Source organism: Odontesthes bonariensis, chromosome 1, assembly GCF_027942865.1.
Source record: "Odontesthes bonariensis isolate fOdoBon6 chromosome 1, fOdoBon6.hap1, whole genome shotgun sequence".
In the NCBI taxonomy this organism is placed as follows: Eukaryota; Metazoa; Chordata; class Actinopteri; order Atheriniformes; family Atherinopsidae; genus Odontesthes; species Odontesthes bonariensis.
In genome coordinates, this window is record NC_134506.1 from 27148023 (window position 1) to 27165080 (window position 17058).

General features: G+C 41.7%; 2 protein-coding genes across 2 annotated transcripts; both read left to right on the plus strand.

Moving 5' to 3' along the window:
- The first annotated feature begins 1184 nt into the window (after nucleotides 1-1184).
- Nucleotides 1185-9512, plus strand: vps26a (VPS26, retromer complex component A). The gene is made up of 9 exons (XM_075462433.1): nucleotides 1185-1288; nucleotides 3157-3306; nucleotides 3498-3573; nucleotides 3943-4099; nucleotides 4628-4792; nucleotides 4918-5024; nucleotides 5266-5367; nucleotides 5502-5611; nucleotides 6941-9512. Exons 1-9 carry the CDS (start codon nucleotides 1286-1288, stop codon nucleotides 7055-7057), a joined length of 987 nt encoding a protein of 328 aa, XP_075318548.1. The 5' UTR covers nucleotides 1185-1285; the 3' UTR covers nucleotides 7058-9512.
- A 706-nt stretch (nucleotides 9513-10218) lies between these two features.
- On the plus strand, nucleotides 10219-16828 carry supv3l1 (SUV3-like helicase). The gene is made up of 16 exons (XM_075462419.1): nucleotides 10219-10661; nucleotides 10894-10971; nucleotides 11312-11419; nucleotides 11530-11644; nucleotides 11778-11946; nucleotides 12590-12701; nucleotides 12894-12971; nucleotides 13090-13181; nucleotides 13291-13471; nucleotides 13905-13998; nucleotides 14195-14314; nucleotides 14413-14512; nucleotides 14665-14745; nucleotides 14913-15089; nucleotides 15516-15664; nucleotides 15856-16828. The coding sequence occupies exons 1-16, from the start codon at nucleotides 10382-10384 to the stop codon at nucleotides 16274-16276; spliced, it is 2355 nt and encodes a 784-aa protein (XP_075318534.1). The 5' UTR covers nucleotides 10219-10381; the 3' UTR covers nucleotides 16277-16828.
- The last annotated feature ends 230 nt before the right edge of the window (nucleotides 16829-17058 follow it).

Below are 17058 nucleotides of genomic sequence, written 5' to 3' on the forward strand. Positions count from 1 at the left end.
CAGCAAGAGCCGGCTAGTTAAAAACAAATTATTATCATGACAAAACTCAGTCAAATCTCTGGTAAATAAGGCCTTGCTATCAGATAAGTCAGCATTAAAATCACCAATAATGTATACACATGTAGAATCACAATCTTCAATAAATGACTGTAAAAAGGCTAGTCTGCTTAAAAATTCATCCTCTGACTGGATAGATTCATAGGGCATGTAAATGTTTATGATGATCATTCTTTTATTATCAACATTAATATCAAGGCCGATGGCCCAGTCCACATTCAGTCTCGTAACAGACACTATAGGGTCATACTTTTTGTTCCACAATATTGCAACGCCCCCCGGTATTCTACCACGCACAATCCTTGTGCTGAGGTCAGTGGTGGACTCGAGCTCCGTGGAAGTCTTTTTGCAGAGCATTCAGTCTGCCCAGGTCTTGTTTGGGGAGCCAAGTCTCTTGAAGACAGAGAATGTCACACATATCTAACAAGCGGTTGACATTGAAATTTCTTGCTTTATCAGCATCGCTATGCCCAGTCCACAGTCCTCGGGAGTTGTATGAAGCAATCCTCATTCATGTGTTTTGCGATAATCCATTACGGTCCTCTCCTTCATATCTGCACCTCTGATCTTGAACCAAGAATCACAGTAATGAAATGGTCGATTGCTTCTGTCACTGAGTTCATTCCTCCACAGCAAATGTGAGTGTGTTTGTCCATTTCTATTTATTTCCGTGGAAATCTCTGGCATTCCCTTTCATGAATTTGTCTTGATTTAATCTTTTTTTTTTCTAAAGGTTTTAAGGTTTCAATTATTGTTTCACTGTGAAGCTGCATCAGTCTCAGTTATTGTGTAATGTTTATTTTCATGGCATGTTGAAAAGGCCCCTTGTTTCCTGATTTTAAGTAGAAAATTAAACCTCTTTTACAACAGCTTTCAATGAAAGCTTCAGAGGGAGCTCTCTGCATTCAAAAGCGAGGCAAACCTGTGCGAGTCATCACCGTGATGTTTCCATCCTGTGAAAGAACGGAACAAAATGCATACAGTAATATGTCTAATTTGTGTAGGTATGGGAGACATTGTGGACATGACTTTTGTTTTGAGTATTTTATGATAAATCAGGAAGCATACAAATCAGTGTACGTATGGACTCCTCTGCCTCCTCCCACATACATATAGGCACACGTGACCCAGGTCACATGACAGTGAGCTCTGTTACCTGCCCCCGGTTCAGACTGACAGGCTAAACGAAGCGAGGCTAGCTGTTAGCTTCAACTGTCAAGACGGCGAGATGGTGAGTGTAAAAACATGCAACAAATATTTGGAAAACATAGACACAAGTGCAGTATTTTTTCGTTCTCCAATAAGCCTGCACAGCCAATGTTATTAGGGGCTTTCCGTTACGCCCGAAACTGATATTAAACCTCTAAATCTGACACTAACAAGCTAGCTGGGTTGGGCAAATTAGCATCAGTCCGAGGCCGTTACTCAGATGTTTTGGCTTGCTAACGAGTCAGCGGCGATGGTCAAAAGTGATAGCAATTATTACAGGTGATTTATAACTGAATTAATTTCGTATTTGGTCAGCAAATGGGGCCCCTTAAAGGATAGATAAAAGTCACTTTTAGCCACCGGTGCTGGTTAGCTCAGTGGAATGTGAAGTTATACCGTCACATGCACGCTGAATACCAGGAGCAGCTCTTCAAATTCCCATCATAGTGTTGCTCGTTTATTGATTTAAGGACCATACTGTCTACAATGTGTTGTTACGTGTCTTTTTTTTTTTTACCACATTGGTTGCTCATGTATAGCTGATTGAGTTGATTCTCCCCTGACATCCTGATGACTAAACCGATTCCTCTCCCGATTTTCTGCACCCGCATGTTGAAGCATGCCTTACTGACTGTGCTAGCTCATAGGAAAATAATGTCCCTTATGCATACTGCTGATGATCGATGTTGTTGTGGAAATGATGGTTTTAAGCCCTCTGCTTTGTGTCGGAGCACGCCCATCAGTCTAACCCATGTGCGCGCAGTGAGGGGGTTTAACTTGGCAGTTAAGGTTGTGCTCGTCATTTTTGCTTCATCCCAGGGTGTTCTGTGTAAACGGTTAGTCTGCCGTAAATGCAAGCATATGTGGCTGGAAACATTTCTTTATCAATCATCCCGCCACAAAAATGTGCACTGTATGCTTATTGTCATTTAGGTGGCCACCTTTAAGCGGAGGAGGTGGCCTCGGCTATCACCAACCCAGCACTTTGGCAGAATTCACACAGACGTGATGCTTTAACTCTCAGCTGCTTGGTGTGCTTGATGCTTTGAATTGTTGCACAATCAATCAAGTGATAAGACACACAGTTAGTCAGGCAATTTGCCGCTTTAAGAAGTTGAACTGTTGTCTTGAAAAGTTGAACTTTACCACGCAAGCCAACAGTTCACAGGTGACTGTAAGCACATGTACATAGCACTAGAGAAAAAGTCTGACTAAAAACAGATTTTTAAAATGCCCGTAAACTCATTAGTTTGACTGAAATCGTATGAAATGGAGCTTCTCCAAACCGGACTATAAACATCAGCATGATTATAGCTTGTTTTATCCCTGCGTGAAGACCCAGAAGAGCCGAGGCTTTCTGGATATGCCCCAAAGTTCCATCTTTATGTGGAAAGCATGAATGCATATTGATACAGCCAAAAACCCAAGAAAGCTGCTCTCATTCATATATTTTTCATTCTCTTTAGTCAAACAATCAGCCCATTAAGACTGCCTGTCACCTCGCGGTCACCTGAAGCTTTTCCAGACTGCAGCTCTGCTCTAATAAAATCCTGATTTTTATAACTGCTGCCTCATCAGACAAAACCACCATTCAAGTAGCTCAAAGGAAACACGTATGCGGCGAATTTGGCCCCACTTACATGTGCAGTGATCTCCCACAGAGAAAGTTAAAAGGGTTAGAATGTCCTGAGCATATTTTTTGATAAAGTTCACAACACTGCGGTGTCGAACGTACTTTGGTGTTCAACTCGGTTCACCGCCCGCGCATGTATACTGGGACAAGAGCTGTGGTCTAGTTATACGGCCACGTCGAGCTGGAACCGTTGCTCAACACAGCTGTGCATGTGATCTGCGACAAGCTGTTTTCTCTGATGATGTTTGTGCTTCCAGAGTTTCCTGGGAGGTTTGTTTGGGCCGGTATGTGAAATAGATGTGCTGCTGAATGATGCAGAGAACAGAAAGACCGCTGAGCTCAAGACAGAAGATGGTAAAGTGGAAAAACACTACCTGTTCTACGACGGAGAGTCTGTGTCCGGCAAGGTAAACTTCAGTTTGTGTTGTTCATAAAGGAGGGTGCGGTGACAACCCTCCTCCCAAGGTAAAAAAGAGAAAAATAAAATTCAAATTTTTTCTAAAATGACCTTTGTGAGATACCTGAATATGAATGAAATCCACTGGATTGGGAATGTAGCCAGAGTGTCGTAGTGTTTCAACAGCTGTTTCCTCTCCAGGTGAATCTTAATGTGAAACAGGGAGGAAAGCGGCTGGAGCATCAGGGCATCCGCATCGAGTTTGTTGGACAGATAGGTGAGTGTGTTTGCCACTTCTCCCTGCTTTCCTGCAAGATGTGTGAAGTGTATCAAGAGTTAACTTCTCGGCCTTTGTAGCTGGAAAACTACTGCTGTGTTGCAACAGTAGGTTGTTGGCTTTCTCATGTGGCTAAAAGGTTTAACGGAGCATGTGGTCATCATATGCACTTTGTCATAGCGGAGTTAAACCCTCCTGCAGCGTTATTCGCAGTTGAGGAGGAGGGCAGTGTGCCGAGAGAGCATAAGATACTGTAGATGTTAAAAAACGAATGCTTTGACCTTGACCTTGTTTGGTGTTTAAACAGTGTCCTCTATTATGTACCGTCTAGAACAAAAAGTCATCCAAATCCCTGCCTCTATGCTTCAGAGCTGTTTTCAGATAAGAGCAACACCCATGAGTTTGTGGACTTGGTCAAGGAGCTGGCTTTACCCGGTGAACTCGCCCAGAACAGAAGCTACGACTTTGAGTTCATGCAGGTGGAGAAGCCCTACGAGTCCTACACAGGAGCGAACGTCAGGCTAAGGTACACTAAAACACATTTTTACACAAATTCAGCTCCAGATTCCATTATTTTATTTGCCAAATTTGATACATCTGTGACTGTGCACCCATGTCCCTCTTAATGTTTTGGATGGGAAATAAATTTCAGCATCTACAGTGTACAGTCCAGGCTCAGGGGGTTTACTGGGGTGGCAGAGACTCTGGTATGCAGATTAGTAGCCCTGAAACTGGAGCAGCTTGGTGTGTTTTCTTTGTTTTTTTTTGGTGATTTATTTCTTTTTTCCCCCCTGTGACTTCACAGCGCACATTTATGAACAGCAGAGCAGAGGAGGGATGGTTTAATTAGTTCATTCAGTTGAGTTGCAGTGTTTACCAAACAATCTCAGACTGTAGTAATATTTGATCATTTTTGTTCTATGTCAAATGACGATGCCAAACTTTCTGGCTGTGGGTTTGCATATTTTTTTTTTTTTTTTTTGTAATCTATGTTTTGTGTAGACGTAGGACCACAAACTTCAGGTGACAGCTCTCTGGTGTGTTCTTCCTGCAGATATTTCCTCAGGGTGACAATAGTCCGTCGTCTGTCTGACTTAGTGAAGGAATACGAGTTAATTGTCCACCAGTTAGCCACCTACCCAGATGTTAACAACTCGATCAAGATGGAGGTTGGCATTGAAGACTGTCTCCACATCGAGTTTGAATATAATAAATCCAAGTAAGATAAATGCTGTTTCAATTTTCTAATTTAGAGCGTTTTGCCGTAGCATAAAAACCCAAATCCACAAAGACCTGCCTTTATGTCTGTTTGAGAAGCTTTTCTTGATTTGATTTGCCTGTCAGATACCACCTGAAGGATGTGATTGTTGGGAAGATTTACTTCCTGTTGGTTAGGATCAAGATCCAACATATGGAGCTTCAGCTAATCAAAAAGGAGATAACAGGCATGGGTAAGAATCCACAGCAGTCCCAAATAAGAATAGAATGGCCTAGATTAACACATGTAGGGTAAGTGCATCTGGACTTCAGCCGACGCTGTGGTTCATCACCTTTGAAGATTTTATACCTGCAGTTTACTAACTCTACTATAACGTCATGGGCGGCCAATAGAGTTGTAGAGATATCTTTCAGCTTTACTTTACTTTATCATTTTCTATCCTACTCCCTATTTTTGTCGCCCCCCTTTTTTAGGTCCCAGTACTACCACAGAGACAGAAACGGTTGCAAAGTACGAGATCATGGATGGTGCTCCAGTAAAAGGAGAATCGATTCCAATCAGACTCTTCCTGGCAGGTAAGAGCTTATCTCCTCTTTAGCATGTGGAGGGATCAGGGTACCAAGATTTATTATTCCCCATTCATTTCAAGTGGGCATATTCTCACTTAAAATGTGAGTGCTGGCGTCTCACAGCCTGTGGGTTCTTACAGGATATGACTTGACACCGACCATGAGAGATGTCAACAAGAAGTTTTCAGTGCGCTACTTCCTCAATCTGGTGCTGGTGGACGAGGAGGACAGGAGATACTTTAAACAACAGGTAAATCAATTGCATTCATTGCAGATAGTCCACTCAAAGAGCTTATGATGTAAAGTTTGCTTTTCATTACTATGATAGAAGCCACTTGCATGCATTAGTCGGTGTTGTAGTTTACGCTTTCTGAAAATCTATATCTTATTTTATGCACGAGGTTCCTGGGAGATTATTTATGGATACATTGCTTCAGGTTTGCACTGATACAAATAGTTTTTATTAGGGCTGGGCAACGATTAAAATTTTTTATCTAATTAATCACATGATTTCCCTGATTAATCACGATTATCGCATTTGTCCGCAAAATCCAAAAATTAATTCAAAAGTAGTGTATAGCCTTTAGCATTTAGTTTTATTTTAAATGTGCTGCCATATAAATGAAAGTGCCATAACATTTGTTGTGCAAACACACTTTTAACATCAGCATCTTTATGTAGTTTTTAATGTAGAAGCCTCGCTCCACTATCTGTTTGGTTGAATGACTTGCTGGTATCAATTGTGTGTTTTGCTTTTAAGTGATATTTTAGACTGGAACTACTATGGTGAGAAGACAATTCAAGTTGGCTGTAAATGCAGGAGTTTTTTTTAAAATTTATTTTGAAAAACATGCTTTTATGTTGAAACAAATAAAACAGGAAGTAGCACCGGTTAGCTCCGTGAGCTTCACACAGAGACCGAGGAGCACCTGTAACGATGATGTTACCTGCTAGTTTATTTTTATTTTACTACTCCATGCTTCGTGGTGTTTGCTGTAACTGTGTGAATGTGATGCCTTCAACAGACTTTTACAATAATAAAACCTGCGTTATTGTGCTGATTACAATTAGAGATTTACAAAAGTCTCTCTCTCTCTCTCTCTCTCTCTCTCTCACTCACTCACTCACACACACACACACACACACACACACGAGCAGCTGGATGCTTTGTGCTATGATCTCAGTAACAGAGCTAGAGCTAAACCGAGCAAGATGTTCACAGGTTTGAGCTTGGTGGATCAAAAAGGCACAAAAGGTGAATTTCAGCTGGTGAAAAACAGCTGAAAATACAGGCAATGCAGCCTGTATTTTCACTAATTAGAATTACCAGTCTCCACACCATATTTTACTAATATAACAGAATCAACCACTTTTAAACATTAGTTTTCATATTCTGGCATCTTTAGTTTCTTACAGATGGTTCATGAACATGTGATTTGTTTTTGGGGGAGAATTATTCAGCTGCACACACGTATTCTTCCGATTTGAATGTTTATATTTTTGCATCTGTTTATCATTCCACTTATTAATGGGATGGCAGTAATTGTGCATTCACGGTGTCTTCTCTCTTTGTCTTTAGGAGGTCGTTTTGTGGAGAAAAGCTCCAGAGAAGCTGAGAAAAAGAAACTTCCACCAGCGCTACGAGTCCCCTGAGCCCCGAAGCCAGCCGGTTAACGCAGAGCAGCCAGAGATGTGAGGGCCAGACTATGGACTGAAAACACACACAGACACATCACAGCTCTGCACCGCTGAACGGCCAGAGGCGTGAGAGCTGCCCCACTGTCTCCATGGATTGAGAAATGTCTTTAAAGATGAATACACATACCTTACCCTCCGACATCATCCTCAGCACATCACGGCTTTCGAATGTGAGCTGCCCACCGTCGCCCTCCCCTGAGACCGAAACACACTTGCATACAGATGCGTGCAAAACCAGTCTGCTGAATGCTACATGTCAAGGCTAAAAGCAAAGCAAAGCAAAGCAACCCAAGTGATGAACAGTGAGTGAATTTAGTCCTGGTTCCTCAGACTAAAAACACACTCAAGCACACACAATTGAAGCCATACAGTCTCAGTTTGCTGAATGCATATTAAACAGGAGCAAAGACAAAAAAAAACAAAAAAAGAGGAGATGGCTACAGACCACCGCATCAGTTCTCTCTTTTGATGAAGGAGCTTCTCTCGTTTGCCTTCTGAACAGCACTAATCCTGGACTTTCTCTCAAATCCTCTCTCCTACAACCCTTACAAAGTGATGCTTTATAGAGTCCGGATGAGCTATCCGACTGAAACTGAGTCAAGTTTTCAAGATGTGAGGGACTAGCCTGAACCAAGGAAGCTATGAGGTGACACACACATGCTCTGTATTTATTCATAGTTTTGACTTTAAGCTCTCACTTTTACATGGTGTTTAGAAAGAATTTCACTGTTTACCGGTTTTATTACTGTAATTATGTTGCAATGGTCCTCATAATCCTCCTTCCAAGCAAGTTCCTGAGTAATTAAATGCAACTCATGGCCACCTTATAATAAATGGATTTACAATCCTCATGTGAGACTGCAACTGACTGACGGTTAATTGTTTAAAGAAAAAAATGAATGATTCTGTCCTTCGCAAATTCTCAGCGCTAAATAGGTCATCTAACGTCCGTTTCTCTCGTAAAGTTGCAGCACAGAATATTTGATTTACAGTTAAACGTTGGCGAGAAACGCAGAAAGTTTGTAATTAATCGTGCAAGAAAAGAAAAGATAATGTTCTGGTTAATTTTCTGTTGATTGATTTATCAGTTAATTGAATTATAAAAGCAATGCATGTACGTACTTATTTTCTGCAGCAAATTTCTGTTTACCGCTACGATGAAGATTCGACACTGAAGATATGTTACAAATGCATTTGATGGTTCTGGTGTCTTTGCTTCAGTCTACGGCCACTCTGTTGCGTTTGGTCCTTTGCAGCGGTCTCCGTTTATTACTGATATACTGTAAAGTCGCTGCTTTAAGGGCCGGTTCACCCAAACTACGGAAACCTTTCACTTTTAGCGCTAAAATTCCTTTTAATTACCATTTTTATTTCAGTAGATGAAGACATTTAAAACTTTATTATAGCTATTTGCAATCTGGGTGAATTGGCCTTTTTAGGTAGCTGCAGAAAAGCTCCCGAACCTTTCAGTGCGAGAACTTGCGACACTTTCACCCGGAAATGACGGTTCCGTCATCACCACACAGTTTACCAGCCACAATCGGCAGACTTTTAAATTCAGTCTTCTTGTCAGTGTCCGGTTTCTTTTTCATTGGTTGGATCTTTCTGAACTTTTTTTGTTTTGAGATATTTAGAGAACTAAAAAAAAAAAACGATTCATGACCTCTGTTATAAGCACTGGAAGGGATGTATTTCCCACATACTGTAAAATCCAACAATGTTCCACTGTGATACTCAGACCTGCAGTTTAGGTCCTGCTTTAAAGACACTGTTCCAAGTCTTGTGTGATCTTCAGCTCTGATCTATGGCCAGTTTGCACTTTCCACTGCTTAACTTTGTATTAAAGGGGCATGGACGCTGAAACTGAACATCACTGCAGGGACAGCTTCACCTCAGATCTCATGGGTCGGCAATTGAAATTATATTGTCGTTTATATATATATATCACTACATACTTTAATTCAACCTCAAATGTACAATATTTGTGCTTTTTGTCTTTTTTTCTTTTTGTATGTGGGCGATGGCCCCGTGATGCATTTCATTTCATGGACACGTGAATATGCAGATCTAAAGTTCGGATTTTTCTTTGTCCGTTCGCTCTGGTTTTGATCTTGTAGTCTGGATTTCTATTTTGTGAAAGCTGTGCAATGTATTTACAAGCAGTGCTTTCCTCTTGTTATTTTTTCCCTTCTGCCTGCTATAGGTATTCTGTCTCTCTGAACTCGGTTCACTTGGGTTTTCTTTGGTTTGTTGGGTTTTCTTTTCAGTACTGTCAGAAGTTGTAAAGAAACACTTTGAAGCCACCACTCTCTGCCCATGTCTTATGTACTGCATGGTTGTCTACTCATGCCATTGTTTGTGTGTGAGTGCGTGTGATAATGTGTATATACTGTATACACCAAACCCAAATATATAGCTAAAATGACTCGTGAATAAAGCAGATTTATACTGAACTCATTTAGAAAAAAACCTTTTTGTCTCTCTTTCAATGCAGTTTTTTTAAAGGATGTGAAATGTTGCTATACAAGTGAATATGAGGAATATTAATGTGTTTGTTTTTTTTTTTATTTATTTTTTTTTTTTCATGGCTTGATATTTCCATGTGAATGTGGTTGTAATGAATTTAGGATTATAATTTAGTAATACTGCAACTCTGGCAACAAGGACTAGTCTGAAAAATTAAATAATGTTGAGGGTTATCGACTGATATATTATAAATGTTCCATATTTTTCTTTCTTTCTTCTTTCTGATATATCGACCTTCAAGTCGTAATCTTGAGTTTTTTGTTTGTTAGTTTTTAGCAAACAAATATTTTTTTTGTTAATCAACTCGTGGATTAGGCAACCTTCAAAGATCGTTTATAGTCACCAGGACGGTGTATTTGCACACAAAATGCAGAAATTGGAACAGCTGAGCTTCTTTATTTAATATACGATCTTCGAGAACACGGCAATATGTATCCTTCCAATGCCTGTCAATTATTTGATGTTTTTTCCCATGATTTTTTTTTTAAATTATATATTTATCAGTACAATGGATTTTTATGAAAAACAATTAATAGTGTAAATTCAGATATATCCATAAATATATCAATACATTTAAATTGCTGCTGTCTTTAGACGCAGGCATCTTTGTGGGCAGACCGGTCCTCTTCCACGTTGTATCGCCAGCAGGAAGAGAATGTGTTGACCGTCCTCTGCTAAAGTTGGTGGTGTGTAATCCAAATATTTAGATCTGCTGAATGGTATGGGCCGACACTGATAGTTTTTATACACAGCCCACAAAGGGCTCCAATTCAGCTGATACAAGCTAACCGCGGTGATGTCGGTAAATCGCTGTGCGTACTTATTCACTCGCCTTCAACGTTACATTAACACTCGAACGACTGGCATCACTGCAAGTAGCTGTCGAGTGACTTCTGGCTCTAGTTTGTTACTCAAACAGCATCAGGCCGGTGCTGTGGTTTTCTGCAGAGATGCTTCTTCGAACAGCTCAAGCCCCAAACCTCCAGACACCACACTGTTTGTCCCCGTTTCCCTGAAGACAGATGCCCTGGCTGAGGACGGTGTGGGAGCCGAGCTGACCCAGCCGCTCGACAAAAGTGAGAATATTCACCACAAAGTTTAATACCTCTGGGGTTTCTGAGATATTTAGCGCTTTGACTGTTAGTATATCCTCTCGTTGTCAGGCTATGCTTCATATACACATCTCCCAGATGAAGAATTCGTTAGATGAAGAATTTGAGATGTTGTCTGTGATTTACAAACGTTAAGGTGATATTCGGTGTTTTAACTAATTGCTGTGTATCTCTGCCCTTTGTGTTCGTGATTCAGATGAACTGCTAAAGGTTTTGAACCGGTTTTACAAACGAAAGGAGATGCAGAAGCTGGCAGCAGACCAGGGCCTGGATGGTGAGAAAATGAACTGTCAAATGATCTATGAACGGTTTTACGTCACCACAGTTTTCTTTAAAACTAAAATAATCTCTAGTTTATGTACTACAGAGTCACTATTCAGCGCAAAGTGCCTCGTCAAATTATTACATAGAATTTGCCTTTATAAAGGCAAATATATGGACATGAAGACTATTGATGTTTAAAATTTTACCAGTACGTGAAAAGTGAAATATATATTTTTACTTGCCTTAGCACAAGGCTTGAGATTTCTCATCATGCAGGGATGCAGGGATTTTCTGCAGATGGATTTTTACACGGAACTCTTTGACTGGGTTTTCTTTGTGTGTGCGAACAGCTCGTCTCTTCCACCAAGCCTTCATCAGCTTCAGGAAGTTTGTCTTGGAAATTATGTCGCTCCCTGCCGATCTCCACATCGTCCTCAGTGACATCTGCTGCGGTGCAGGCACGTCACCCCACCATGGATTTGTTTGTGAAGTTTCTTTTAATTCAATTAAATATGTTTTCTGACAATTGTAATATTTTCTTTTTCTTCTTTTCTTTTTTTTAAACCAGGTCATATCGATGACATCTACCCGTACTTCATTCGTCACGCCAAACAAATCTTTCCCATGCTGGACTGTATGGACGACTTGAGAAAGATCTCAGACCTCCGAGTACCAGCCAACTGGTTTGTAATCGCAGCGTCACTCTTCATTCCATGCGTGTCATGTTAAAGTTTTCTGTGTGCGATACCTCCAGATTCCTCTAATTTGTGCAAATGTGTGGTAACTTCCATGTGTGTGTTTGTGTGTGTACATCAGGTACCCTGAGGCTCGTGCCATCCAGAGGAAGGTGGTCTTCCACGCTGGACCCACCAACAGTGGGAAGACCTACCACGCCATCCAGCGCTACTTGGCTGCAACGTCTGGAGTCTACTGTGGGCCTCTGAAACTGTTGGCCCACGAGATCTTTGAGAAGAGCAACAATGCTGTAAGTGCCGTTTTCATCAGTCATCTGAGTTGTTTAAAAGAGTATTGGAAGGAGGAATAACAGTATGAGGGGAAAAATGTCAGAAACTCTGACGTTAAATTTATACATTTTTGAGGAAGGAAGTACTCAGAAATTCTCTTGAATTGAACTGAGAATAAACAAATCTGCAGGAAGAAACACTGGGGAAGCCCAGTGCCATCACATGTCTTCTTTGGTGGATCAATCAAATTATACTTTGCAAGACTTTTAGCCCCAAATCGCTGAGTTATCATACCGAAAACTTTACACCACTTTAAAGTGGTTCCACTTTGAAGTTGATGATGCAGCCATGTTCCATATTGTTGTTCCTCCTTACCAACATGTGCATGTGATATACTCTTTTTACTTGAGGTGTTAATTGTGGGATAAGCTTGATCCAGTCCTGCTAACTGAAGCGGCAGGATTCCTGTGAGGGGAAGTTTTGGTGGTTGCGTTGTAGAAAATTTTAAGTTCATTGACAGAGGATACATCAGTAAAAGTTGTCTGTTGTGAGTTCATCTCGCAGTGTTATCGAAGAACAAAGCTAAACATCCGAGTCTCTGCCATTGTTTCTGTTCGGATACTCATGACTGTTCTGTGTGTGTGCGTATGCGCTTACCCCCAGGGTGTACCATGTGACTTGGTTACTGGAGAGGAAAGGACTTTTGTAGACCCAGAGGGTCGACAAGCGGGACATGTGGCGTGCACCATCGAGATGTGCAGCGTGACAACACCTTGTAAGCGGTCGTAACACGCACTGGGTGGGATGTTACAGCAGTTCTTCGCCGTCTGATCGTTTCAGCGATGTTAAAGTCACGGATAAAAAAGAAAAACGCAGCAAATACGAAAGATATTTTTAAAAAGTGTTTCTGATTCTGATCGGAGCCATATGGAAACATTGTTTAAAAATCTTTTCAATGTGTCCGTAGATGAGGTGGCTGTAATCGATGAAATTCAAATGATCAGAGATCCCTCTCGCGGCTGGGCGTGGACTCGAGCTCTGCTGGGTTTGTATCGCACTCATACCCGTCACACTATCTGGCACACGAATATTAGCCTCGTCTAAAGCCGTTGTAATAAGTATCTTTGAAAAACTTCCCGTTACTGTCCCGTGTGTTTATATAGGACTGTGTGCCGAGGAGATTCACGTGTGTGGGGAACCTGCAGCTGTGGACTTCATCAGAGAGCTGATGTACACCACTGGAGAGGAGGTGGAGGTGAGGCTGAAAGACTCTGTGCAGCCAGAGGACAAGATTTCTGAGGATGTATGTAATGCATGTTTTTCTATGAATCATTGCTGGACTTCTCTTCGATCTGTGCCTTCAGCTCCACACCTACCAGCGCTTAACTCCGTTCTCAGTCTTGGATCACGCTGTGGAGTCTTTAGACAACCTCAGACCAGGAGACTGTATCGTGTGCTTCAGCAAAAATGACATCTATTCTATAAGTAGACAGATCGAGGCCAGAGGACTAGAATGTGCTGTGATTTATGGTAGTTTACCACCAGGTGAGTGCGTTTGTGTTTTTTTTTTTTTTTAACGGAATAGCCGACCTGCAGAATCCTATGAAAGCCATCTCTTTAGCCTATGTGTTGTGTTTCGTGTAACAAAGAAGTGAAATGTTCATTTTTGGGTGTATGTATGAACGCATTTACACGATCACATGGGAGCAGCGATGGAAAAGCTTGTAAATTCTGTCACTGATCCTTAATTTGTAGTTTGGAAAAAAGTTACAGGAACTCTGTGTACAGATGAACTTATATTTCTGTGAGGAGTAGACAACTGCTAGTTGTCGTAGTAGAAGTAGCAGCCATTGTTCGCATTGCTTTGCTTTAACTGTGTAATACGGGGGGATTTGAATTAATAAATGTACAATACCAGTCCTAAGTTGTTGTTTTTTTTTTGCACGCCTGTTCATGTTCGATTATGTGTGATTTATAGGCACTAAGCTGTCGCAGGCCAAGAAGTTCAATGACCCTGATGACCCCTGTAAGATCCTGGTAGCTACAGATGCTATCGGCATGGGCCTCAACCTGTGAGTACCATCATGAACAATATAACGAGTCTGTGTCGGAGCCGGTTCAAGGTACAGTTTTGAATAGTATCAAATGTGCTATTAACTCAATATAATACAAAGATGATGCAGCACAGATGTCGCATGTTCTCAGTGAAGTTGCGATTCGTTTCCTGCCAACTGTGAGATTTCTCATTATCATCTTGTCTCTCTCCAGGAGTATAAAACGTATCATTTTCAACACACTGGTAAAACCTAATGTTAATGAGAAAGGAGAGAAACAGATGGAGACCATCAGCACGTCACAGGCTCTGCAGATTGCAGGCAGAGCAGGGAGGTCAGTGCGTCTCGTGTTCCCCTCTTCCTGAAGGACTACCGACATGCTATTTCAATTCCTTTCAGGATGACAGTTCAAGACTTTGCTCTCTGTTGCAGATATTCCTCCAAATTTACAGAAGGAGAGGTCACGACTATGAACCGAGACGACCTCCCTGTCCTGAAGGAGATCCTCAGCCACTCTGTTGAACCCATAGAGGTGATTACGCTAGACACACACACGCACACACACACACACACACACACACACTCTGAGATCAACCTTGAAAACGCAGCATCAGATTGCATCCCATACGGCACATGGATAGGTTTCCAGATTTAATTTTTTTTTTCTCTCATTTTTTGTCTCAGACAGCAGGTCTTCATCCAACTGCAGAGCAGATAGAGATGTTTGCCTATCATCTACCTGATGCCACACTCTCAAACCTTGTAGTGAGTAAACATTTATCTCGGCACGGTCAGAAGGGAAAATTATCATATTGAGCTGTAAAAAGCAACAAGAAGGTCAATATATATATATACTGACAGCTGTGCCTCATCAAGTGTATCTAAAATAACAGTTTGGTTAACTGTAGTCTTTCTCCGTTTCTTTTTCTCAGGACATATTTGTCAGCCTCTCTCAAGTGGACGGTCTGTATTTTGTCTGCAACATCGAAGACTTCAAGTTTCTGGCCGATATGATTCAGCATATTCCACTTAACCTGAGGTCACGTTATGTCTTCTGTACTGCTCCCATCAACAAAAAACAGCCTTTTGTATGCACCTCCTTCCTTAAGGTGAGGATGAGGAGCACTGCACATGAGAAAGGCTTTTATTGGGGAAACAAATATACGAGCGACGCTGTAAAAGAAAAAGCGTTTGTGTGTTTGGGCGAGGGGTGACATTACATTTTACAGTACTGTACTGTAAGCTCTCCCACAATAAAAAACACTATCAAGTAGCAACCTTTGAGATTCAGGGCTAAGTTCAGTATGCTTCATGTGGGCAACTGCAGCACACTGGTTAGTGAATGCTAACCAGCACTCTTTACTCCAGTGCTGATGCACTTATAGGCGGTTTAAAAACCTCATCATAATGGTGTTGATTAAGTTAGTTTAATTCCTCCTGCCAGCGTTTTCACGAACACCTACCTGTTTGAGCTTCAGACACTCTGCTTCGTGCAGCAGCTTTGTGGTTCTTATTTCTATTTGTGAATGTTTCAGTTTGCACGTCAGTTCAGCCGAGATGAACCCCTGACATTTGACTGGGTGTGTCGCCATGTCAGCTGGCCTCTGGCTGCGCCCAAAAACATAAAAGACCTGGTGCACTTGGAAGCCGTCCATGATGTTTTGGATCTGTACCTCTGGTTAAGGTGACTACTTTCTAATTCTAATAATTAAAGGGTGCAATCACCAACGCAACCTGCGTTTTTCCTTGTCATACACAATCTTGTCCTGTTGGTTTCTATGAACTATCCTTTATTGTGTCAGTTTTTCATATGTCCTGTTCATGAATGACTGCCAACCATAACTCTTGTCGCTGTGGATGTGTGCATATCTGCAGCTACCGCTTCATGGACATGTTTCCAGATACAGCCTCCATCCGAGAAATCCAGCAGGAGCTTGATGATATCATTCAGCAAGGTGTTCGAAATATCACTCGTCTCATCAGAGCCACTGACTCGAATATAACTGACCCGCTGCACACGCAGAGCAACGTGCGTGGCCAAGCAAGGAGTGGCGGTGGAGCTGTCGGCAACCCTTTCTTGGCCAGAAGCAGAGGACGGGGAGGCTCAGGGGGGATGATGGAAAGCTCTCTGGCAAGTCGTCTGGTGAGAGATGGGCTGTTGACCCCCGATCTGCTCAGGCAGCTGCAGAGAGAGTGGTCTAAAGACCAACAACCGGAAGACCCCAATCAGAGCGCGCTCAGCGCAGAACATCATAGTAAGAACAACAAAGGGAAAAAAAAGAAGAAGAAGAAATGATGAGTCAAACTGTTACATTTTGGCCGTTATCATATTTAACTCTGCTCTGATGGGTTGTCTCAATAAGCAAGACGAGCCTTGGAAAAAAAAAAAAAGTCCAATTTGTACTGAGTTATGGTTTGACGCTGTGAAAACAGGGTAAACACACCAACAGTACAACGTGGACCCAACCCGAGTGCTTGATAGGGGCGATTTGGTCCGGACTGAGATTTATGTCAGAAGACTTGCTTGTTTAATGTGTTCAAATTATTCACCTGTTTGACATGTGTGACATCGCACACTCCTGGATTGTTTTCTTCTTGCCTACAAATGAACAAATTAAGCAGCGTGAGAAAAAATGTCTCCAGTTCATGGGACTTCGAAGTCCTGGCTGCGTTGCGTCAATCCCTCTGTCAGGATCCCATATCTGGAGAGATTTTCTCCCCTGTCAGTGTGAACAGAATCTCTTAGAAACTGTCATTAAACTGTTCTACACGGGTTAGCCCAGTGTTTCAGTGGACAATCATACAGTGACATTAATGCAGTTTTTGTCATAAAACTTTTTTAAATGTGTTGCACACTGGTCTGTTTGATTTATTTTTCTCTGCTCAGGCAGTGGGCTCTCCACTGGACCTCGCCACAGAACATGAGAGCAAGTTGAACTCTACCAACACTATCGGGGACGAAGCATCCCTGTTAGTGTTTGTATTCTACAACTCGCACCAAGGAGTAACAAGTAGAACTTTTAACAGACATTAGCGAAAGTGTAGTTCCACCAAAGGTTTCACATCTATTTTCAGTGA